Source organism: Marmota monax, unplaced genomic scaffold (assembly GCF_021218885.2).
Source record: "Marmota monax isolate L192 unplaced genomic scaffold, Marmota_monax_Labrador192_F-V1.1 WCK01_AAM20220418_F8-fsc00284, whole genome shotgun sequence".
Classification (NCBI taxonomy): Eukaryota; Metazoa; Chordata; class Mammalia; order Rodentia; family Sciuridae; genus Marmota; species Marmota monax.
The window spans coordinates 1,545,651-1,572,158 of record NW_026694275.1 but is presented as its reverse complement, the minus strand read 5'-3'; the positions used below and the strand labels follow the sequence as shown (position 1 = coordinate 1,572,158).

Sequence of the window (26,508 nt, the reverse complement as noted above, 5' to 3'; positions counted from 1 at the left end):
GTTGTATCACTCACTAGATATTCAGGGAAGAAGAGAGGGGATTCAAAAATTAACTAAAATTTTATGTCTTTGTGGTTCAAACAATAATGGTATCAAAATTAAAAGCATTTGTATAATGCAGGACAAGATAGGGTCAGGCTTCAGACATGTTGACTTTAAAGTAAAGGCAGACCTTCTAATGAAAACTAGTTGCTTTTTGTGCTTTCGTTTGTTTGTTTGTTTGTTTTTTCTTTTAATGTTGGCTATGGCTGACTAGGGTCAACCTTTCACTCATTTACTTGTTATTTGCACAGATGGCCCTGCTGAATTTCTTCTTCCCTGATGAAAAGTCATACTCTGATGAGGAAAGTAGGCGTGTTCGCCGCAATAAAAGAAGCAAAACCAGTGAAGGAGCAGATGGTAAGCCTACTCAGATGATCCTTTGTCACTTCTGAGTTATATCTTAATAAAAACACCCTTCATCATCTCATATATTGTCCACAGATCCAAGGTCACAGAAAATTTCTCCAGTCTAATGTACCAAAAGATCTTTGACATAGAACTGATATATACAAGGATCCTCCCTCCTCCAACTCCAAATACCTTCAGCACTTTCTCAGCATGTCTGAGAACCAAAGCAGCATTTGTGTCTCTCAGTATCACCCTCCATAAGGACCTCCTGTGTCCTGGGGACATACAACATCTTCTAGGGCCACCAAAAGGATTTGGTCATATTTTTGGAATTGACAGAGTGTTTCACCATGCTGGCACTTACATAATTGCTTAATTCCAATAATAATCATATCAATGTTTATATCTGCTACTGTGTCCAAATCTAAAGCTTCTAGAACTAGTCTTTAAGTTCCTTCAGGATAAGGATTCATTTCTCTTTCTATAACCTCAGAATCTGGCTTCGTATCTGGCTCACTATTGGTGTTTGTAATGTAAATTGGTGATGTTCACTGCCCCTTCACCAAAGCAGTGTGGTGTAATAGTTTTGAGTTAACTAGCAGTGCATTTGGTGGGACATAACCAAATGCTGAGCTAGCTCCTGGGCAGGTTCTTTGAATCCTCTTATTTCAAAATTATCATGTGACAGAATGCTACCCCTTTGGCACAAGGGTTTATAGAATGCATAGCTCTAGGCTGCTGCAAAGCCATCTGGATTCAAAGACAGCATGTGTCTGGCTACATCTGCCAATGATATGTGTCTGGAGGGGGTTACAAAGCAATATGATTTTGTAAAGATGAAAATGAGATTTTTAAGCTGACATTTGTCAATGTGAGTAAGGGCCAGTGGTGAAGCAGTTCCAGAAGGTGGGAGTTGTTGAAGAGATGGGGCCAGGACTTTGTCAGAAGAGGCAAGAAGCAGAACTGGATGAAATCTGAAAAAGAACTCAGAATAAAGATCCTGTAATAAGAAGACAGAACAATAAGACAGGTAGGGGTTTCTAGTCAGTGAAGGTGTCAGTGGCAATAGGTCTTTTAATGGAGAACTGAACCAATAGGGCTGTACTCTAGAGCAGACAATTTACGTACAATTGATGTTCAATTTCAAGTCCAAGAAACAAAAAGTAACCATTTTTTACCAACTTGTAGCCAGTTTCCTAGAAGCCTCTGGCTAAATAGAACCTGGGGACTGATGAAAGGGTCATTATCCCTTTCATCTCATAATTATCCCATCTTCTGTTGCATGTAAATCACTCCATCTTTGGTTTTTCACCAGAGGCTCTTCCCCATACCACCAAATCCTTCATAATTCCTGGTTGCTGAGGAGAAAGAGATAAGAGTGAGCTTGTGTTTTACAGTCAGGATTGTCATTCATCCCTCTCCAAGTGGAAAGTCAAAGAGTTTCTAAGGTTTACCTCTTCATCTAACCTTTCACATTTTCTCTTTAAGACGACAGTTTCCTCCTTTTCCACTAATCACTTTATCTAAACCTGGCTACCAACATCTCTAATACTAATCTTCCTTAGAGTGTTTATTCTGTCTTGATACAAAACAGTTTCTCTCTCTCTGGTCAAGACCAAAGTCTCTCATTAATTTTTAGCACTTCTTATCTGCTTCCCTCCTGATCTGAATATCTACTTTGTGGTCACTCTGTGCCAATGACAAGTTTATCATGCCATCCATGTATTTTTCATTACTGAGTATAACTGGGAGGAATCCAAACACACCTTAAGAGTTAGTGATATAGAATGCCTGAGGATCCTGGGATTTGATTGGTTGTTCAGCCTTTCACATGGGAGGCTATGTTACCATTTCTTATTTGTGATGAGTGGCCCAATGAGTTAAAATTGAATGAGCCAATCCAAATCTCCTCTTCTTTTAAACCATTTATGTTATCCTCCTGAATATATGCTATATTTATTCAATACATTCTTCGAATATTTGTTGAGTAAATTCAGCACCATATATACAGTAGATTAGAAATGCCATTTGAGTTTGATTTGTGTTTGGTTAACTTTTATATCCCCACTGCCTTGAAAAAGACCTGGCATATGATAGGCTTTCAATAGATACTTCTTTTCCCCCCAAGGAGCTTTACTTGTAGTGCATAGACAAACAATAAACAAAGTTGGTGATGATAAGTGCCATGAAGAAAAATACAGCCAAGAAAAAGGATGAGAGAGCAATGGGGTATGCTGTAAGGGGATCAAGGATGGGCTCTGTGATAAGGGAACATAGGAGAAGAGTCTTGAGTGAAATGAATGTCCAAGCCATGTGGATTTCTTGGAGAAGAAGAAACAAAATGCAAAAGCTCTGAAGCACAGGAATGATATGTTCCAGAAAGATTAGAGAAAGCAAGAGGGAGAGGGAGGGATGTAAGGTCAGAGGCCAAAATGTAACCTCTAGTCTTATGGGCCATAAGGAGTCTGGCCTTTTATTCTGCATCAGATGTGGAACCACTGGAGGATTTTGAACAAAAGAGTGACAGGATTTGACTTGTGTTTTAACAGAGTTCTTCTGACTACTTTATTGAAAAGTGGTTCCAGAAGGTCAGAAGCATGGAGAGTCATTAGGGAGAGAGTAATCCAGGTACAAGATGATGGTAGTTTAGACCAGGGTAGAGGTGGTGTGGGTGGTAAGAAGTGTGATTGGATTCTAGAGAGATTTTTGAAGGAATGGATGTCAGGATTTTCAGATGGATTAGATAAAAGATATGAGAGGCAGAGAAGAGTTTAGAATGACCCCAGGGTTTTGGATTTAAGGAACTAAATGAGTAGAATTGCCATTTCTGACATTTGGAAGAAGAGAAAAGGTGAAGTATAGAGGAATATGGGGAAAGAAGTAAGAATTTAATTACGTCCATTAAATTTGCCTATTAGCCCATTGGATGTATGTTTACATTGTACATCACTGTCTCAAGACAGTGAGCTGACTTTTATTCAAATAAAGGGCTTCTCATTGAAGAAGTGAGTTAGATTGTAAACTGTTCTGAACAGAGTAAGAGATGGTGATAGTAAATCAGAAAGGAGTAAGTAAGTTCCCCCCCAAAAAAGAACAAACAAACAAAATATATGCCAAGGAGTAATTCTAAATCCACAAGTTACTTGATATGTTATAATAAAAATTTAGCTGTCCATCTCAAGTTTCATTACAAGTGTCAAAGAAAATATCATTTGTCTTGAAGAGTTAAGAAATGGTTTCAGGAAGAAAACGTTTTTCAAAGGTCAAAAATAGAAATAGGTTTAAAAGAGAACAGGAAAAGTCAGTTCTAGTTCCTTGTATTTTTTTATCGGTTACTGTCCTTTGATTCCACTTCAGTTCCTTCACTATTTTATTGATAACAAGCCTTCTAGACAGTAACAGAAGGAACACAAACATGAATAAGGCCTCAGAGATACTTACAGCTTGGTAAAGGAGCAGACATTTATAGGCAACAGGTAAGAATGAAGCAAAGGTGGGGTGGTGAATTGGTTATTGGCGTTTTACCTAATATGAACCTGTGAATAGAAGACACTCAGACATTTGTCAAATGAACGACTAAACAAACAAATGTGGGGTCTAGATTTTATATCTAAAAACCATAGTTATTAATCTTAACAATCTCTGCCAGGCACAGTGGTTCACACCTGTAATCCCAGCTGCTCAGGAGGCTGAGGCAGGAGGATTGCGAGTTCAAAGCCAGCCTCAGCAAAAGTGAGGCACTGACAACTCAGTGAGACCCTGTCTCTAATAAAATACAAAATAGAGCTGGGGATGTGGCTCAGAGGTTGAATGCTCCTGAGTTCAATCCCCATACCAAAAAAAAAAAAAGCTTAATAATCTCTACTAATGCCTATGGGAGAAAAAACATAAAATGGCTAATTAATAAAGAAAGAGGAAAGGATATGGTGACCATCAGGAACTTGCATAGGTTCACCCAGAATAAATCAGGCTGCAGAAGGCCATTTCTTTTTTTCAATGGACTATTTATTTAACTAGTTGATGGGAAGCATAGCATAGGCAGTATAACTAGCCTTCACAAAAAAAGGTCAGTGGCTATGTCCAGGGTGTATCCAATCTTTCTGACCCACCATTCAAGAATGATGGAATTCATTTCAGTTTCTCCTTTCAAATTACTCTATAAATGAAGGCATTGACCATCTAAGCAGGAGTCCCAAACACAGGGTTAGTTCCCCTCCATTATAAATCTTGGCACTTTATAACTTCAACTCCTAGAAAACAAGTGAATTTCTATTTCTTTTTAAAATCTTTTTCATTAATTAAAAAAAATAAATGACAGTGGATGAATTTCTATTTCTTTACTACACATCTACCTTAAATTCATGGCTCTTGTCTTGGGTTGGTCAGAATTGATAGTTGCTAATTATATGAGGCCTTTTGGTAATTATTATTATGCAAGAAAAGCACCATCTCCTCTTCACATTGTGCTCAGTCACAACAATTCCAGAAAACTGTGCCAAGATTTCCTGCCGAGGTCCATCCTAGTGATATATTTCTGAAGTAATATCAGCTCTAAGTGGCCTGCTTGGTCTCTCCTTCAGGCTACTCCATGAAATGTAGAACATATTCAGGAGGTCATAAGGTTTTGGAATCAGATAACATGAATCCTGAATTCCCAAGAAGGTAGTTTCCATATTTTACAAGTATTGTAAAAGCATCTGATCTTTTCCTGTAGAACATCTTCAAGATTCAATCAAAATATTTTTATCTCTCCACACCCACCTGTCTCCAGTGTTTCTATCCTAGTAAGGGAATAAAAGTGCAACACTGTATAATAGAAAAGGTACTGGACCAAGTTGCAATATATGGATCCTAGACCTGATGCCCTTGCCACCTTACCACTCATGTGACTTTGGAGAAGTCATATCCCTCTGAGTATCAGTTTCTTTGTCTATAAAATAGGGATAATTAATGTGGCTTACCTCATGAGGTAGTTGTGTTAATCAAAATATTAGAAAATATTAGTATGCCAAAGTACTCAGTAATCATTAATTGCTATTATTATATAAAAAAAGAACAAATAGTATGGTGTCCCAGACATCTGGAGGCACTCATATATTCATTAATATATGGTCAACCATTATAATTTCTACACTTATGTTCTCTTTCAGCAAATTAACTATTTTTATTCCTTCTGGGGCTATATAAGCCCATAGCAAGAAGACTTCAAGCCTCAAACTATGGCCTACCTCATCACAACAAATGGTCACATCTGCACATCTCTCTGTGTAGTCTCTTACTCTTTCTTGCTGGCTTATATAAGTGTCCCTTTTTAGTATCTCTCAGAATTTTTTCTTCACAGTTCTCTTTACTTTCAGACAGATCAAAAAACTTAGTATTCTTTTCTATCATTTTAAAAGTGTAAAGAGATAAATAAGATTGAAATATACCCTTTGTCCCTATTTCTTAAAAATAACAATGGAATGGGGGATAACCAATATTAAATTGATACAATGAACATGAAAGGGTATGGTGTCAAAGAAAATATGTTCTGTCTATACAAATGTTAGCTAGAATTAAGATTGCCCTCATTCTAGTATTGCTCTTCTATTTATTGCTTTTCAGTGAGACATCACTGTGCTATTACCAAATGAGAGACTAAAATCATTTTGAGAACTGATAGATTTTCTGTGGCTTGTTCACAATACAACATTAAAGCTTTTGAAAGTTTACCATGTGTGTAGACTTGAGGATGATTTTTTTATTTCAGATGTAGAATCCCCAAGATTGCCTGAGGGTCATGGATGCCAAAAGCTTAAGTGCCCAGAGGAGATCACTCTAGAAAGTGACTTTATATCAAATAAGACAATAAGTAAGCCAAAATGTCTTAGCTTGCTTATACGCCAAAATACCTTTCAAAGCCATACTTTCATTGATGGAACTAGCCCTGCAGTAAATGTTCTCAACAGGCTATCAACACTGACACATGGTTCACAAGCATTTTTAGAATACCAAGTATTTTAGCCATGCACAGTGCACACTTCCAGCAACTCAAGAGACTGAGGCAAGAGGATAACAAGTTTGAGGACAGTCTCAGCAATATAGTGAGACCCTGTCTCAAAAAAAAAAAAAAAAAAAAACAAGTTGAAGAGACTAGGGATGTGTCTCATTGTAAAGCCCCTAGGTTCAATCTGCAGCACCAAAAAACAAAATAACAACTATTTTAGAATATCTAGTAAGACATTGTGGTAGGCCTTTTATTGATATAGCTACCAATCTCCTGTTTCTTAGTACCTAAGGCCTAAATTGAACTAGGAATAGAGGTTAGTGAAAGTTTAAGCTGCTTAGCAATATTTATGGGTTTTTTGGTTACAAAAATAATACTCATTGGAACAACATTACAAGCAAGAGCTGAGCTGGGTGTGATGGTACAGACCTGTTTCACCAGTCACTAGGAAGGCTGAGGTGGGATGATCACTTGTGCCTAGGAACTCAGGACCACCATAGGCAACACAACATAACCCTATCAAAAAAGTAAATAAATAAGTAGGCAAACAATACAGAATCAGGTAAGGTAAAATAGGAACATGCCATCTCAATTATAAAAGTGTCATAAAGGTAAGGCATTTTGGCAGTATCTCTTACTTACCTAAAGGAGATGAAAGACCCATTTGATCTGAGATTCTCTAAAGGTACTTCCAGTCTGTCTCTATTTCAAGCTTCTTCTAGCTGTTTATTTCTCAGTATTAAGGAAAGTGCTGAACTCTAAGCCAGAAGACATGGGTTCTAATCCCAGCCCTTCTATTAGTAATTATACCAACAATCTTATTTCACTTCTCCCATCATAATTTTTTTAAAAAGGGTTACACTAGAATTAGTGATTCTCAACTATGGGGTAAGATATTCAAATCCATATAAGGAGTATTTTTCAAAATATACATACCCCTAAAAATTCTGACCATTCTACACCCTACTAAGGAAACTTTAGTAAGGTAGGTGCTGTTACTGATGAGAATATATCATATCCCTTAGATGCATTAGGATAAGAAAAAGATGTTGAACTACTGGAAAAGATGGTCTAATTGTTTCCTTTCAATTCTGATATAATTTGTTACTAACTATTCCTGATAGATGATGTCTGAATGATTAAATACTCAGGTTTTTCAATTTGGATGGTCAATGAGCCTTTTCATTAGCATCCACGAGAAGGCTCAGTAAGGATTAAGAGCATGCAAATGGTTTCAAGAAGTGAAGGCTAAGAATCTTAATCTGTTGGCTAAGTAGTGAAGTGTTAACTCCCTCATGTATAGCTTCTCAAAATATCATAAGCAATTATTGGTGTGTAGCTAGAAGATACCTGTCGGCTCTATAGTGTATTACTATGCAACTCTGCCTTACTTTGCATTTTACTTCTTGACCTGCTCAGTCTCTTTGGTCTGAAAGGTAAGGAACTACCACAGCTGCTTTGTTTTTGTTTTGCATTCATTCATTTATTCAATGAATGTTACTAAGTACTACCTGATTTTGAATCACTGTTTATTGATGACTTCTCCAGACATTAGGGACACAGTGGTGAACATGATTAGACCCAACCTCATCAAACTCACAATGGATGATTTTGTGAGTGTTACAGTGGGGTAGGTACATGGTCCTATGAGGCACATGTTATCCGTTCTACACTTTGGATGTCAGGGAAGGTCGCCTAACAGGGGTAACATCTAAGCTGCAACATGAAAGATGCCAGAGTTAGTGAGCCAAATGAATATCAGAGGGAAGAGTGCCCCTGGAAATACCTACAGAGAATATACATGTTAAAAGGCTTAGAATAAGAGGAGAGTTTGGCTCATTTAAATAATGAAAAGAAGTTTATATGGTTAGAGTACAGAGATCTAAAAAGAAAGTGATGATAAATGAACTGGCCAACAAGGTTCAAATCATGCTGGACTTGAAATCCATTTTATGGAGCTTAGAAACTATCCTAAAGGCAATGGGGAAGCACAAGATCAATGTCAAGAATAGATTATATGGCTGATACCTTTAAATGCTAAATGCACATGATTTGAACCAGCAATTTCACTTCTATTTATAGATATACTCACACATGGAAAATCATTTGTCAACAAAGATACTCTTGCTGTACAAGTGGTAATAGCACAGGATTGGAAATAAATGCTCATTATTTAGGAACTGATTTAATGAATCATGAAAACCTGTAACTGGTAGTGTTGGTTGCTCTGGGGAAGAAACTGAATTTGGAGGCTGGGGTGGGAGGGAAATGACTTAATTTCCATGTTTTTTGACTTTTGAATTTCTGAACATATGTATGTTCTACCAATTTAAAATAAAGAAATAGATAAAAATTTATTTTAAAATATAAATAAAATGAGCATGTTATGTATTTTTCTGCCAATACTGAAATACATTAGCAAAAATTTTATAATATAATAATGTTATATGCTAATTAGGAAGTAGAAAAATTCATATATATTGCTGGAGAGGATATAAATTGTTACAATCATTTTGGATATTAATCCAACTCTCTAGTAGAATTAAACATTAGGATACATTTGATATAGCATTTACAGGCGAGGGAATCTATCTTACAAAAATGAGAATACAGAGTTGAGGTCGTGTATATAAGGATGTATAGTATAGCACTGTTGTAGGGGCACACGGAAGGATAACTCTAATACCTACAAGTAAGGAAATGGTCAAATTATGACATAGTCAAACTAGTAAATATTATGCAGCTATTAAAATGAATGAGAGATCTACATATGGATCTGAAGGAATGTCTATATTTTATTGTTAGGTTTTAAAAAGGCAAATTTCAGAGTAATGTGTATGATTCCATTTTCATTAATAAAGGGAATGATTTTAAATCCCTACAATGTTAATATATAAATGTAAAAATAACCTTGGAAAGAAGAATCAAATGGTAATTACTGATTGCTTCAGATGGCAATTGGGTGGGAAGAGGTAACTATTATGTGGTTCTTTATGTAGTTCTGTATTGTCTATCTTATTACAATAATCATGTGCTACTGTAATATGTAAAAAATTAATAGTAGACAAAATAGGAAGAAAAAATGGACTGAATGGGGCATGAGAGAAACAAAAGCAGTTGGGAGGCTGCTGCCACATGACACAAAGAGAATGATGGTGGCTAATCTAGGGTAGCAGCAATGGAGACCAAAGTAAACAGATGTACCTAATAAGTGGAAAATAAAAGGACTTGGTGATTTGACTGAAGGGAGAAAAAGAGAATTCAAGGAAGCCACCTAGGTTTCTGACAATGTGGTGTTCTATTCACTGAGATAATGATCAGGGGAGGAATATATATGGTTTTAGACAGGTTGAGTTCCAGGTACCTCTGGAAAATTCAATAAGAGAAAACTTATAAGCAGTCTGAGTTATGCATCTGAAACTCAGAAGAGAAACCTGGGCTGGAAATATAGATATGGAGATCATTAACTATGTTAGAACTTTTGCAGTTGCAAGTGACAGATAGCTGCCTAAACTGGCTTAAGTTTAATTTTTTTTTAAAAAAGGAAGTGGTGGGGGGCTGGGGATGTGGCTCAAGCGGTAGCGCGCTCGCCTGGCATGTGTGCGGCCTGGGTTCGATCCTCAGCACCACATACAAACAAAGATGTTGTGTCCGCCGATAACTAGAAAATAAATATTAAAATTCTCTCTCTCTCTCTCTCTCTCTCTCTCTCTCTCTCTCTCTCTCTCTCTCTCTCTCTCTCTCTCTCTCTCCCTCTCTCTTTAAAAAAAAAGGAAGTGGTGGGATTTTTGACTCATTTAACTGCCAAGTCCCTAGTGAAGCTGGCTTTAAAACTTGGCTTAACCTTGAGTTGAAATGATGTCATCAAGACTTTCTCAGCTCTGCTATCCTTTGACTTGGGCTCATTCTTTAGGCATGTTATCCCTATAATGTGGAAAATATAGCTAATCAGAACTCTTAGGTTTGCATCTTCCCAACATAAACCCAGAGGAAAGAGTGTTCTTCATCTCTCCATTGAACTCAATAAAAAGGATGTTGTTGACAACGTTGGGGAGAGCAGTTTTAGTAGAGTGGCTGGAGCAGAAGGGTTCAGGAATAAACCAAACAAAGTAGAAAATAGCAAAATAAAAGGGAAGAAGAAAACAGAGTAAGAGCTAGAAATTTTTTAAGCATCTGCTATTCACAAGGCACTGTGTTATAGTACATCCAGGGACACACACAAAAAGTATAATATCGTTCCTCACTTCTGGAACCCAAAGTTTTAATTAAAAGAATCTCTTGTAAATAATTCACAGAGGTTATAAGTAGTGATATGGAGGTATGATAAGATTGCCATGGAAGTATGGAGGAGGGCACCACAGAATGGCCTAATACATTAAATATATCTCTGAGGAGAAATACACAATGGCTGGCACATATTAAGGCATGCATAAATGAATGAATGAGGTGACATTTGAATTGGATTTTGGAAGATGAATGGGACTTTGATGAAGAGCAGTAGAAAGTTCATTTCTAACAAAAGAACAGCAAGGACAAAGGCTAACCAATCCCTTAGGTTTTCTGACTCTCCTCTTGGCATTGGAGACTTGGAATAAGAACTGAGTGAAATCAGAGCTATTGGGCACAGAAAATGTGACAAGAGCCTGGAATAGCCTGAGGGGGCATATTTTCAAATGCTCCCTCAGGTACTTAATAAATGGCATTTTAATCCAAATTATCTTCACATCTTTCTCACTTCACTATGCCTTGCCTTTACCCTCCATACACATGAGAAATAAATGCTAGCAAAGCAAGCACAATTCTTCCTTGTTACTAAAAGAAAGTTATAAGTGACACATAATGGTTCTTACTTTTTGCAGTTAATTCCCTGATCTTCTACTTACTAATCCTTGATTCAAGAGAGCAAAATACATTTAGACTCTTGACATAATTTAGAAGCATTATTTGATCCTACTTTCTTTCTTGTTCAGGACTCTTGGCTGACTTAAAAGACATAGATCCTAAGTTGTTAACACATTCACAAATGGAGAGAGCTGTTTTTGAGATGGTAAAGAAGCAAGGATGAGCCTGCTATTGTAGCTCAGTGGTAGAGCACTTGCCTGGCACATGTGAGGCCTGGGTTCTATCCTCAGTAGCACATAAAAAATAAATAAAATAAAGGTATCGTGTCCATGTAAAACCAAAAAATAAATTTAAAAAAATAAAAATGAAAAAAATGACAAGAATGTTTTGCTGCAGGCTTATGAATCTTGGCTGCATATTTTACCACTGTTCCTATGATATAGCCCTTTTAATGAACCTAGAGCTGTGATGCATTAGGTCAGTTGTTTAGGATCTACCTGTGCTGAACTCCATGTACTCAGTCAAGAGTCTAACCAACCTATGCTTTGTCGCCTGGTACTGGAAAGAAGGTAGCATTGTGCAGATGTATTCTCCATATAGCAAAACAAGTCATAGGCCTGGCCTACTGCCAGAAAGTTAGTAGTGTCATCTTTATAGATGAAATTCAGTACATCATTATCTTACATTGTGCCAGAAGAGCAGGAAGAAGATTGACTTCATAATTCACTATGTTTCGATCCTAATCTGTTTAGAAATATGATTTCTTTAAAAGGAAATGGAAAAAGGAATGTGTTTCTCACTATAGCTTCATAGTATCTCCTGAGAGGATGTTCAGTTATTGTGAATACAGCAATTTGATTCTCCTTGAATTTCAGATAGATTTCATCTCTTTAAAAAATAAACTACATTGAAATGATCAGGTTTTAAAGTATGAAATGCATGCTTCCAGAAATGGAATTTTATATTTCAAGTCACACGTTTAAATCTCTATTTTGTTCAAAAGAAAAAAAAAACCTCACATGAGTCTTAGAGAAATTGGTTCATGTGGTACGTTATTTTTACAAGTCATCTCCAAAGCTCTTTAAAAATATAAGTTTACATTGTATCCTATTTAAAGGAGAAAGGCATACTTGTGGTGCAAATATTTTATCTCAGAGGTCATCTTCACTCCCCACCCCTTAACACAATATGCAAAATCCAGAAGCTATCAGAAACAAGGTGCAGATTTAGTGCAATAAAGCTCACCATGTGTGAATAAAGCATACATATAAGAAATAAAACAATCAGCGGATATCAACAAATAATCTTTCTAATCCTTAGTTTCTCTTTGAGACAGCTTGGAATAAGGAAAGAGCATAGAATTTACACCACACAGATTTGATTTCAAATCCAAGCTCTACTTTTAATGGTTTGGCCTTGGCAAGTCATATGACCTCTCTCAGTTTGAGTTTTCTCATTATATTAAGATAAGGTGCTCAATAATTAATAATTATTAATATCAACCATAAAGTAAGAATAGTACCAACATATATGCTTTTTAGGTTATGGGTAGAAAAAATGAGAATACTTTTGGTTTCAAATGTCACAGTCTCTTAGCCACTTGATAGTAAGAAGCTATCCTGCTTTTCTCACACAATTGTGATCATCAAAAGAGATAATAAATTCTAAAACACTTAGAAAAATGTGAAGTGGTGCTCAAGATTAAGGGGGATTCTTTATTTTAAATAAAGCTTGTCTTAAGAGTTTTATTTTACTTCCCCTCTAGTGAATTAAAAAATAAAGAATAAAAATCTGATTTCACAGGCTTGGGAGGTCGCTCAGTGCTAGAGCACTTACCTAGCATGTGTGAGGCCCTGGGTTTGATCCTCAGCACCAAAAAAACAAAACAAAAAAAAAAGAATTAGAAAAATAAAGAATTGGATCTCACAATCTGCCATTACTATTGATAATTTAGTTGTTACCTCGGGTTTTGTCCATCATGCAGAATCTTAAGTTTAGAAAATAAAATATAATTATTTTTGCATTCTCTAGTTATTCATAGGTTTTTTTTTATCTGCAACCATAAATATTCCAAACATTGCCTAAAACCCCAAAGGTAGGGAGAATGGAAAAATCCTATGCTCTGTAAACAAATTATCTACGCCAATGACAAATTATTCTATCCCAATGATAAAGGAATGGCATCACTCTCACAAGGCCTATTGGGGTAGTGATTTATATAACAAATAAAGACTACTTGCTAGTGTAATGAGCTTGTCTGACAAGCATTTGGATGGGAGAAGGGCTCTACTAGATGTAAGAAAACTGATACTCTAAGAATATACATTTAGTAGTGTGAAGAACCAAAAAATTCTGAAAACTAGAAAAGTGAAGTGATTTGGGACCATTAATATAGGGATTCCCTATATATCTTTCTTTCTTTCTTTCTTTCTTTATTTATTTTTAATTTTTGTTGTTGGTTGTTAAAAACACTACATAGTTCTTGATATATCATATTTCACACTTTTGATTCAAGTGGGTTATGAACTCCCATTTTTACCCCGTATCCAGATTGCAGAATCACATCAGTTACACATCCATTGATTTACATATTGCCATACTAGTGTCTGTTGTACTCTGCTGCCTTTCCTATCCTCTACTATCCCCCCTCCCCTCCCCTCCCCTCTTCTCTCTCTACCCCCTCTACTGTCATTCATTTCTCCCCCTTGTATTTTTTTCCCTTTCCCCTCACTTCCTCTTGTATGTAATTTTGTATAACCCTGAGGGTCTCCTTCCATTTCCATGCAATTTCCCTTCTCTCTCCCTTTCCCTCCCACCTCTCATCCCTGTTTAATGTTAATCTTCTTCTCATGCTCTTCGTCCCTACTCTGTTCTTAGTTACTCTCCTTATATCAAAGAAGACATTTGGCATTTGTTTTTTAGGGATTGGCTAGCTTCACTTAGCATAATCTGCTCTAATGCCATCCATTTCCCTGCAAATTCTATGATTTTGTCATTTTTTAATGCAGAGTAATACTCCATTGTGTATAAATGCCACATTTTTTTTTATCCATTCGTCTATTGAAGGGCATCTAGGTTGGTTCCACAGTCTAGCTATTGTGAATTGTGCTGCTATGAACATCGATGTAGCAGTGTCCCTGTAGCATGCTCTTTTTAGGTCTTTAGGGAATAGACCTAGAAGGGGAATAGCTGGGTCAAATGGTGGTTCCATTCCCAGCTTTCCAAGAAATCTCCATACTGCTTTCCAAATTGGCCGCACCAATTTGCAGTCCCACCAGCAATGTACAAGTGTACCCTTTTCCCCACATCCTCGCCAGCACTTGTTGTTGTTTGACTTCATAATGGCTGCCAATCTTACTGGAGTGAGATGGTATCTTAGGGTGGTTTTGATTTGCATTTCTCTGACTGCTAGAGATGGTGAGCATTTTTTCATGTACTTGTTGATTGATTTTATGTCCTCCTCTGAGAAGTGTCTGTTCAGGTCCTTGGCCCATTTGTTGATTGGGTTATTTGTTATCTTATTGTCTAATTTTTTGAGTTCTTTGTATACTCTGGATATTAGGGCTCTATCTGAAGTGTGAGGAGTAAAGATTTGTTCCCAGGATGTAGGCTCCCTATTTACCTCTCTTATTGTTTCTTTTGCTGAGAAAAAAAACTTTTTAGTTTGAGTAAGTCCCATTTGTTGATTCTAGTTATTAACTCTTGTGCTATGGGTGTCCTATTGAGGAATTTGGAGCCCAACCCCACAGTATGTAGATCGTAGCCAACTTTTTCTTCTATCAGACGCCGTGTCTCTGATTTGATATCAAGCTCCTTGATCCATTTTGAGTTAACTTTTGTGCATGGCGAAAGAAAGGGATTCAGTTTCATTTTGTTGCATATGGATTTCCAGTTTTCCCAGCACCATTTGTTGAAGATGCTATCCTTCCTCCATTGCATGCTTTTAGCCCCTTTATCAAATATAAGATAGTTGTAGTTTTGTGGATTGGTTTCTGTGTCCTCTATTCTGTACCATTGGTCCACCCGCCTGTTTTGGTACCAGTATCATGCTGTTTTTGTTACTATTGCTCTGTAGTATAGTTTGAAGTCTGGTATCACTATACCGCCTGATTCACACTTCCTGCTTAGAGTTGTTTTTGCTATTCTGGGTCTTTTATTTTTCCATATGAATTTCATGATTGCTTTCTCTATTTCTACAAGAAATGCCGTTGGGATTTTGATTGGGATTGCATTAAACCTATAGAGAACTTTTGGTAATATCGCCATTTTGATGATGTTAGTTCTGCCTATCCATGAACAGGGTATATTTTTCCATCTTCTAAGATCTTCTTCTATTTCTCTCTTTAGGGTTCTGTAGTTTTCATTGTATAAGTCTTTCACCTCTTTTGTTAGGTTGATTCCCAAGTATTTTATTTTTTTTGAGGATATTGTGAATGGAGTGGTTGTCCTCATTTCCATTTCAGAGGATTTGTCGCTGATATACAGGAATGCCTTTGATTTATGCGTGTTGATTTTATATCCTGCCACTTTGCTGAATTCATTTATTAGCTCTAATACTTTCTTTGTAGACCCTATTGGGTCTGCTAGGTATAGAATCATGTCACCTGCAAATAGTGATAATTTAAGTTCTTCTTTTCCTATTTTTGTGCCTTTAATTTCTTTCATCTGTCTAATTGCTCTGGCCAGTGTTTCGAGAACTATGTTGAACAGAAGTGGTGAGAGAGGGCATCCCTGTCTTGTTCCAGATTTTAGAGGGAATGCCTTCAATTTTTCTCCATTCAGAATGATGCTAGCCTGAGGCTTAGCATAGATTGCTTTTACAATATTGAGGTATATTCCTCTTATCTCTAGTTTTTCTAGAGTTTTGAACATAAAGGGATGCTGTACTTTGTCGAATGCTTTTTCTGCATCTATCGAGATGATCATATGGTTCTTATGTTTAAGTCTATTGATGTGGTGAATAACATTTATTGATTTCCGTATATTGAACCAGTCTTGCATCCCAGGGATGAATCCTACTTGATCATGGTGCACAATTTTTTTGATATGTTTTTGTATCCAATTCGCCAGAATTTTATTGAGGATTTTTGCATCTAGGTTCATTAGAGATATTGGTCTGTAGTTTTCTTTCTTTGAAGTGTCTTTGTCTGGTTTAGGAATCAGGGTGATGTTGGCCTCGTAGAATGAATTTGGAAGTTCTCCCTCTTTTTCTATTTCCCGAAGTAGCTTGAAAAGTATTGGTATTAGTTCCTCTTTAAAGGTTTTGTAAAACTCTGCTGTATACCCATCCGGTCCTGGGCTTTTCTTAGTTGGTAGTCTTTTGATGGTTTCTTCTATTTCCTCAATTGATATTGGTCTGTTTAGGTTGTCTATATCCTCCTGACTCAATTTGGGCAGATCATATGACTTAAGAAATTTATCGATGCCTTCACTATCTTCTATTTTATTGGAGTATAAGGATTCAAAATAATTTCTAATTAACTTCTGTATTTCTGAAGTGTCTGTTGTGATATTGCCTTTTTCATCCCGTATGCTAGTAATTTGAGTTCTCTCTCTTCTTCTCTTCGCTAGCATGGCTAAGGGTCTGTCGATTTTGTTTATTTTTTCAAAGAACCAACTTTTAGTTTTGTCAATTTTTTCAATTGTTTCTTTTGTTTCGATTTCATTAATTTCAGCTCTGATCTTAACTATTTCTTGCCTTCTACTTCTTTTGCTGTTGTTTTGCTCTTCTTTTTCTAGGATTTGAGATGAAGTATGAGATCATTTATTTGTTGTTTTTTTTTTTTCTTTTTTTAAGGAATGAACTCCAAGCAATGAATTTTCCTCTTAGAACTGCTTTCAATGTGTCCCATAGATTCCGATATGTTGTGTCTGTGTTTTCATTTATCTCTAAGAATTTTTTAATTTCCTCCTTGATGTCTTCTATAACCCATTGATCATTCAGTAACCTATTGTTCATTCTCCAAGTGATGCATGATTTTTCTTTCCTTCTTTTATCGTTGATTTTCAGTTTCATTCCATTATGATCAGATAAGATGCATGGTATTATCTCTACTCCTTTATATTGTCTAAGAGTTGCCCTGTGACATAATATATGATCTATTTTTGAGAAGGATCCATGTGCTGCTGAGAAAAAAGTGTAACTGCTTGATGTTGGGTAGTATATTCTATATATGTCAATTAAGTCTAGGTTATTAATTGTGTTATTGAGTTCTATAGTTTCCTTATTCAACTTTTGTTTGGAAGATCTGTCCAGTGGCGAGAGAGGTGTGTTGAAGTCTCCCATGATTATTGTATGGTGGTCTATTAGACTCTTGAACTTGAGAAGAGTTTGTTTGATGAACATAGCTGCAGCATTGTTAGGGGCATATATATTTATGATTGTTATGTCTTGTTGGTGTATGGTTCCCTTGAGCAGTATGTAGTGTCCCTCTTTATCCCTTTTGATTAACTTTGGCTTGAAATCTATTTTATTTGATATGAGTATGGACACACCTGCTTGTTTCCGAAGTCCATATGAGTGATATGATTTTTCCCAACCTTTCACCTTCAGCCTATGTATGTCTTTTCCTATCAAATGTGTCTCCTGTAGGCAGCATATTGTTGGGTCTTGTTTGTGATGCATTCTACTAGCCTGGTGAGTTTAAGCCATTAACATTTAGGGTTATTATTGAGATATGGGTTGTTCTTCCAGCCATATTTGTTTATTTATGTTACTAAACATGGTTTGTTTTCCTCTTTGATTATTTTCCCCCCTTTACTGTACTACCTCCCACTGTTGGTTTTCATTGTTATTTTCCATTTCCTCTTCCTGTAATGTTTTGCCGAGGATGTTTTGAAGACATGGTTTTCTAGCTGCAAATTCTTTAAACTTTTGTTTATCGTGGAAGGTTTTAATTTCATCTTCCATCCTGAAGCTTAATTTCCCTGGATACACAATTCTTGGTTGGAACCCATTTTCTTTCAGTGTTTGAAATATGTTATTCCAGGATCTTCTAGCTTTCAGAGTCTGTGTTGAAAGATCAGCTGTTATCCTGATTGGCTTACCCCTAAATGTAATCTGCTTCCTTTATCTTGCAGCTTTTAAAATTCTCTCCTTATTCTGTATGTTGGGCATCTTCATTATAATGTGTCCAGGTGTGGATCTCTTATGATTTTGTACATTCAGTGTCCTGTAGGCTTCTAGGATTTGGGATTCTGTCTCATCCTTCAAGTCTGGGAAGTTTTCTCGTATTATTTCATTGAATAGATTGCTCATTCCTTTGGTTTGGACCTCTATACCTTCCTGTATCCCAATGACTCTTAAGTTTGGTCTCTTTATGTTATCCCATATTTCTTGGATGTTCTGCTCATGGTTTCTTAACAGTCTTGCTGAGCTGTCTATGTTCTTTTCAAGTTGAAATACTTTGTCTTCATTGTCTGATGTTCTATCTTCTAAGTGTTGTACTCTGCTGGTAGTATTCTCAATTGAGTTTTTAAGTTGGTTTATTGCTTCCTGCATTTCTAGGATTTCTGTTTGTTTTTTATAACCTCTATCTCCCTGTATAGTTGATCTTTTGTTTATTGGATTTGTTTATGTAATTCATTGTCGAAGTGATCTTTCATTGTCTGATTTTGCTGTCTGATGTCTTCCTTGAGACTCCAGATCATCTGAAGCTTGTATATCCTGAATTCTTTATCTGACATTCCATCTGCTGCAGATATTACCTCTTCTAACGTTGAGTTGATCTGCATTGCTTTTGGTCCTTTCTTTCCTTGTCTCTTCATACTGTTCGCGTTTCTTTCTGCTTGGTGAAACTGTTGTGCTATTGAATTTTCCCCCTATATATTTATATTGCTCTTGTATAGTTGCAAAGTCTCCCTCGCAGGTGCGGGCGGCGGCTCTGCCCCTCCTCCAATTGGGGCAATGTGTGTACCACGCCGGCAGGCCGCTGGGCCTGTTCTGCCGGTCGGTAGCAGGTCCGCCTACCTAGGTGGCGCGGGCAGCGGCTCTGCCCCTCTGCGGGCTGCTAGGCTTGTTCTGTCGGTGTTCGCAGTTCTGCCTACCTTGCAGGCCCCGGGGGTCATTCTGCCTACCTTGCGGGCCCCGGTCATTCGCAGGTCTGCCTACCTTGCAGGCGCGGGCGGCGGCTCTGCTCTGCCCTTACTCCAATTGGGGTGACGTGTCTACCATGCCGGCGAGTCGCTGGGCCTGTTCCGGGCGCGGGCGGCGGCTCTGCTCTGCCCCTACTCCAATTGGGGTGACGTGTCTACCATGCTGGCAGGCCGCTGGGCCTGTTCCGCCGGTCGGTCACAGGTCTGCCTACCTTGTGGGCACGGGCGGCGGCTCTGCTCTGCCCCTACTCCAATTGGGGTGACATGACTACCACGCCGGCGGGTCGCTGGGCCTGTTCCGGGCGTGGGCGGCGGCTGTGCTCTGCCCCTACTCCAATTGGGGTGACGTGACCACCATGCCGGCGGGTCGCTGGGCCTATTCCAGGTGCGGGCGGCAGCTCTGCTCTGCCCCTACTCCAATTGGGGTGACGTGACCACCACGCCGGTGGGTCGCTGGGCCTGTTCTGGGCTCGGGCGGTGGCTCTGCTCTGCCCCTACTCCAATTGGGGTGATGTGTCTACCATGCTGGCAGGCCACTGGGCCTGTCCCTATATATCTTGATGGATGCTGAGAGCGTCTCACTGTATGATCCATTATGCAGTATAGGAATTTCTTTCTTCTTTCTTTCTGTTTTTCTTTTTTTTTTTCTTTTTCTTGTACTGATTTTGAACCCAGGGGTAATTTACCACTGTACTACACCCCCAGCCCCTTTTATTTCAAATTTGGAGACAGGTTCTCACTAAGTTGTTTAGGGCCTTACTAAATGGCTGATGCTGACCTCAAATTTGTGATCCTCCTGAATCAGCCTCCAGAATCACTGGAATTGCAGGCATGCACTACTGTATATTATGGTGACTCTTAGCCCTCAGTTAGACAGCTATATCTCATATGATAAGACAGGAAATTCTCAAAACATTTTAGAAATATTTCTGTCAGATTTCAAAGTTTGCTGTTAATAGTTTGCTTCAATTACCCAGTAAACTAATTTCTGTGGAACCTCTTACATGATATCAAGTAAATGAAGTGTTAAACTATGTATAAATCTACTAGGTGAGTACTATAGAACATTGCAATTAGAAATATGAGCTATAGCTTTTAAACCAACTCTACTAGAAGCTATATTAATGAGTATGTAACACATTATAAAGTATTTCATAAGGATTTTGGAAATTCAGGTAAAAATCAAATATGCTAAACATAAAAATGAACCAGGACATAATTTAATAATTCCTGATGCCAGGTGTATGTCAGAATCTTATAGGACCTTAAGAATATCATTTATGAACATAAATCATTAACATAAATCATTGGTCAAAACTGTATATGAAAATATTGAAAATTGGATTGAATATGATCTGAGTTGGAGAGTTCACCCACTAACTTAGAGTTAGTCAACTCCTATGTCATTTCGCAGAGTACTGTAAGAGTCCAGTGAAATGACGTCTGTGCAAAGGATATGCAAACTGTAAAGTGATGTGAAAATTTAAAGTATTATTTCTCCTAAAAGTTGAATACAGGAAAAATGGTTTATAAGAGTTAATTGGCAGTGGCTAGGGAGGCTGCGGCAAGAGGATCGTGAGTTCAAAGCCAGCCTCAACAACCTAGCAAGGCTCTAAGCAACTCAGACCCTGTCTAAATAAATTACAAAAAAGGGCTGGGTTAAGTGTCCCTGGGTTCAATCCAGGTACCAAAAAAGAAAGTTACTTGGTTTAAGAATTTCAAAGAAGTAGGGGATTATTAAAAAAAAAAAAAAGTCAAGCTGGGCCTGATGGCACATGCCTGCAATCCCAGGGACTCAGGAAGCTGAGGCTGGAGGATGGCAAATTCAAGGCCAGCCCCAGCAACTTAGTGAGGCCTTCAGCTATTCAGTGAGACCCTGTCTCAAAATAAAAAATAAAAAAAAAGAACTAGGATGTAGCTCAGTGGTAAAGCGCCCTTGGGTTTACTCCACACTTGAGAGAGAGAGAGAGAAAAGAGAACATGCCATGGGATATCAAACATAGAGCATATCATGGAATACTTTTTCATTTTATTTTTTATTGATACATAATATTTGTACATATTTATTAGGTACAGTGTGATGTTTTGATTGATGTATACTCTGGGTAATGATTAAATCAGGGTAATCAGCATATATACCACCCTAAATGTCTGTCATTTCTTATGGTGATTTTGTTCAATATCTTTCTTCTAAATATTTTGAAATATATATCATTTTTAAATATATTTCTCCAAGTGTACCATAGAACACAAGAACTTATTTCTCCTAACTAGCTATGATTTGGACCTATTGACAAATCTTTCTCCCCATCACCCCTCCCACCTAATCTTCCCAGTTTCTGGTAATCACTTTTCTATACTCAACTTCTGAAATCAACATTTGTAGATTTCTCATGTGAGTGAAGTCATGAAGTTCACATTCTCACCACTAATCCTAATCCATCCTTCCAAGATCCAACTCAAAGCTTCATGCTTTATAGTGGCCTTAACAAACTTCTAAAATCCAAATAGCTCATCTTCATAGTTTAACAATATAAGAGACAGCCAGTATACAAAGTCTATGAAACGACAAAGAGTTGACTATAGGGCAAATAGTGGGTAACTCATGAGAAATTGAGGGAAAAAATGTTGTAAATGTTGTTTTTTTTTTATAAGGGAACAACCTTTCAGCTATTTCTAGTTGCATTCTTGTACCAAGGTACTGCCTCCAAAGGGCAATACTGTACAATATATATGATGTTTCATTTTCATATTTAAACACAAATGAAGAAATAAAATTATATTGTAATTTATCATCACATATTTATTATTTCACTTTCGTTCTACAAATTTTATTACTTCTCTGACTGTTTAGGTATAGTGTGGTGCTTTTGACCTTTTATTGGCATAATACATGGTTTGTATAACATTCATATGTGGTCCCTAGGGATCTGTACATTTTTCTAGCACACTGGCCATAACTAGGCCTTTTTTTCCCCCTGGTAAAAAAAAATCTATCAGAAGGAAAATGAGAGATATACCATTATAGTTTATTAGTTTTTATTTAAGTAAATCATTTTTGACCTTAAGTACTTTGTAACAGTATTTACAACACACTTCAATATACTGCAGTTATAAATCACTGTAGCAGTAAAATTGACTTTGTTTTCACATTTAGGGACATGGGTTCAAGTTGTAGGTTTGCCACTTATTTCCTGTGAAACTTTGAACATACTTATTAATCTCTCAGCCTCGGATTCTATAAAATGGCAATATCTTAATAAATTGGCAAATAGTAATATCTACTTCACTGGGTTTCTGTGTGGATTAAATGCAATGTTATTTTGAGTTCTCATAGTGTAAGATTCTGGAAAATCTGAGTTCTGTATTCCCAACATACCTGTATATTTCTCCTTTCTCTCATTGCCAGCCCCCTTGGCTTAGGCTTTGAACTACCTATTGATTTGTCTCCTTCCTGACCTTAAATTCCTCAGCTCTTTTTCCTTTGGAATTATTCCCTTGTAGTTGATCCACTAACAGGCTCAGATTCACATTTTTTTCCATTAGAACCAGCTAGGCTAAGCCCTAACTCCTAGAGGTGTTTCTTATTGTGGCCATGGTGATGAATTTAAATGTAGTATGGGACATTAGAAAATAAAACCTCCTATTTCAGAATTTTTAATCTTTCCCCCACTCCCAGATGAGATCTCTCTCTCTCTCTCTCTCTCTCTCTCTCTCTCTCTCTCTCTCTCTCTCTCTCACACACACACACACACACACACACACACACACACACACCAAAAGTCAGTCTCTTTGGCCCTTCCAGTATCTCTATTATTTGCCTGCACATAGCTCAATACAGAAAGACAGCCAAGGAGATGCAGAGGAAAGGAATTGACCACCAAAAACAAAACAAGGGCCAGGCGTGGTGGTGCATGCCTGTAATCCCAGCAACTCAGGAGGCAGAGGCAGGAGGATCATGGGGTTCAAAGCCAGCCTCAGCAAAATCAAGGTGCTAAGCAACTCAGTGAGGGCCTGTCTCTAAATAAAACATAAAAAGGGCTGGGGAAGTAGCTCAGTGTTAAAGTGCCCTGGGTTAAATTCCCAGGACCAAAAAAAAAAAAAAAAAAAATCAAATAAATAGATATAGTTTACAAGCTCAAATTAAAATATTTTATATATATTGGGTTAAGTTAAATATTAAAATTAATTTCATCTGATTCTTTTTATTTTTAATATGGCTAACAAAAAATTTAAATTATATATGTGGTAGAAATTTGTAACTTACATTATATTTTTATTCCACAGTGGTGGTACAGGTTGAGGATTCCTAACCCAAAAAACTGAGATCCAAAATTCTCCAATTTGAGCACCTATATGATGCCACAAATCTAATGATTCAGTGTACTCAAACATAGTTTCAGATGCAAAATTATAAAATACTGTATAAAATTACCTTCTGTTTTTTGTATAAAGTGTATATAAAACATAAATGAATTTTGTGTTTAGAGTCCAGTCCTATCCCCAAGATATGTCACTATGTGTATACGGATATTCCAGGATCTGAAAAAAAATCCAAAATGTGAAATGCTTCCGGTCCCAAGCATTTCAGATAAGGAATATTTATTCAACCTGCGTGAGTATTCTACAGCACTGTTCTTTATACATATTCCCAGTTATTTTCAGAGTTAAAGCTATTTAGTTTGTCTTTTTAGGCTTAATAATTCTAATTTATTTTATTTTGGGGCTTCTGTAGCTTTAATTAAAAATTTTAATGAATACAAAATAATACATGCTCCTTCTAAAACAGAATTAAGTATTAGAGAAGTTTATGATATAACAGAGGGAAAGTAGCACTGTGATATCAGTTCCCAGACATAGGCACTATTAACCATAAGTAGATTTTCTAGGTATGTGTGTTTTTAAGGTATTAGAATCTGAGTCAGAGTTGTCCCTGTTCTTTACTTTCGCTGATACCAGAGAAGTAATGGAAGGTCATGGCTCAATGTTTGTGTCAAACAGAGAGCTAAAGTAGTGATTCCCACCTCTGGAGTTACAATACTCTATGGTTAGTTGGAGTTTAGATTTCTTTTCCTGGGCTAATCTCTCCCCTCCCTCTAGGAAGTGCCATTTGGCATGTTTGTACTAAAAAGCTAAATAAAACTGAAATTAATGTTTGAAGAATTTCCTGATACCCCTTGGAAAAAATTTAGAAACCAATGTGATGTTGTAAAACCAGAACTAAGAATTACTGTTTCGGTGTATTGATCTCCTACAAAGTACCTGATCATTTCTCCCAGTGGGTATAAAATAGGCTTCTGATGAGAGTATAACGATTTGGAGAAAACAAGATGCATCCATTTCTCTTCAGTCATAGGTCTATTTCTATTCTTAGGAAGTCATTTAATGGAGTTAGCTGTAAGGGGTGGGGGGTAAAACAGAATCCAAAGGTCAGATTTGGATTATGTGCAAGAACTTGAAAATTCTTTCCAAATTGCCTGAGGCTCTGTATCAAAATCATTAAGAGAGAAATAGTGATTTTTTTCAAGCCTTGGGCTAAGTGCCATGAAAATTACAGAAGCTATTTTCTTTGTTCACATTATTGATTGACAAATTTAAAGATTTTTGGATAGCATTTGTTGAATAGCCACCAAAGAGTTTGTCATTTTTTCCTTCTTTTCCTTTCAGTGAAATGAATTCTTCATTCAACATCATATTCTTGGGAAAGATACCAGTGGATTTTTAAATGGTATTCTGTATGTTCTTAGATCCTGCATTGGTTGAAACCTATAAGAGAAAAATAAATACAAACTGTTCTTTTACTGCTATTCTAATTAGAATCTCTTTCCTTTCCCTTCTTTAGGGAAATGCAAGACTAAGCTACGCATTCCAAGCAAGGCTTTTTCTGAAATTAAGTCATTGTTCAAGGCCATTCTATCAACCCTCAAGTCTGTTATAATTTTTCTTCTAAATCTAACCCTATTTACTCCTCAATGTTAGTTTGTTTCTCTCCTGGTCATGTTTGTCTTGCCTTCTCCTATCAGATTGGCAGTTCCTAGGGGTAAGAGGTCTAATTCCAAAGTAGTATAATATACATGTTCCAGAAAACACTTATTAACAGAATTGTTATCAAGAACCCATTTGCACCAAGCGCTTCCTAGGTTTATTTTATGCTAATCATGCTTCTCATTAAGCCATGGGTACACATTACATGGTAAAATTTTTCGGAGGATACATAAAGATAAATTGGAGTTAGAAAAAAATAGACAGTCTACAAAAATATTAGGTATCAATAGCCCTTTTATATATTTACATGTTTTTTTTTTGCTTCTGCTGTGCAAAAATATGTTCACTTTATAAAGTATTGTGTGATCTTATTAAAAGAATGATAGGTTAAACAGAGCATTTTGGTGGAAACACAAAGGTATTGACCAGATCAGTATATCCAAAATATATCAGATGGTAGAGCATTTGCCTAGAATGTGTGAGGTCCTGTGTTTGATCCTCAACAGTACAAAAAAGAAGAAACATATCAGAAAGTGCTTTGTAAATTAAATGTATAAATATGAGGTTCTTCAGATGTGATTATGTTTGCAGATACAATATTCAAAAGAACATTTATTTCCTAACTTTCCTTATAGTTTGAAGATATAGACAAAAATTGCTTTGACCTTTGTCAGTATAGTCAAAAATGCCAACCTTTACACACAAATGTATTTTATTTGAGAAAAAAAATATTATCTCTTTTAATCTTTCTTAAAATTAAAACAAAACATTTTACTAAAAACTAAACAGAAAAATATTATTACTTATGATAAACAAACAGTAAAATTGCAAGGCACCTAATTATAATGATGAATGTTATAATCTTTATTATTTTCTTTTTAGACTTTTTGAAATCAGGCAATAAATATATATTTATGGGGTATAGTGTGATGTTTTGATCTATATATACATTAAAGAAAGATTCAGTCAAGCTGATTAATATATCTGTCATATCAACTTACCATTTTGTGGTGAGAATGTTAAAAATCTATGTTAGCAGTTTGGAAACATAATACACTTTTATTAACCATGGTTACTATACAGTAACAATACAGATCACTAAAATTTGTTCCTAACTTTGATCACCTTTTCTTTCTCTCTCCCTTTTCTCCAGACTCTGGTAACTAATCTTTTCCTCTTTGTTTCTTTGAATTCTACTTTTTTTTTAGTTT

General features: G+C 36.7%; 1 protein-coding gene across 1 annotated transcript in view; it reads left to right on the top strand.

Annotated features, from left to right (window-relative positions):
• Nucleotides 1-293: 293 nt before the first annotated feature.
• The window catches only part of LOC124108619 (ectodysplasin-A), an 82,920-nt gene continuing 56,705 nt past the window's right edge, over nucleotides 294-26,508 (top strand). Inside the window, exon 1 of the mRNA XM_046467105.1 lies at nucleotides 294-399. Coding sequence (XP_046323061.1) covers nucleotides 294-399 — 106 coding nt within the window. The remainder of the gene's footprint in view (nucleotides 400-26,508) is intronic.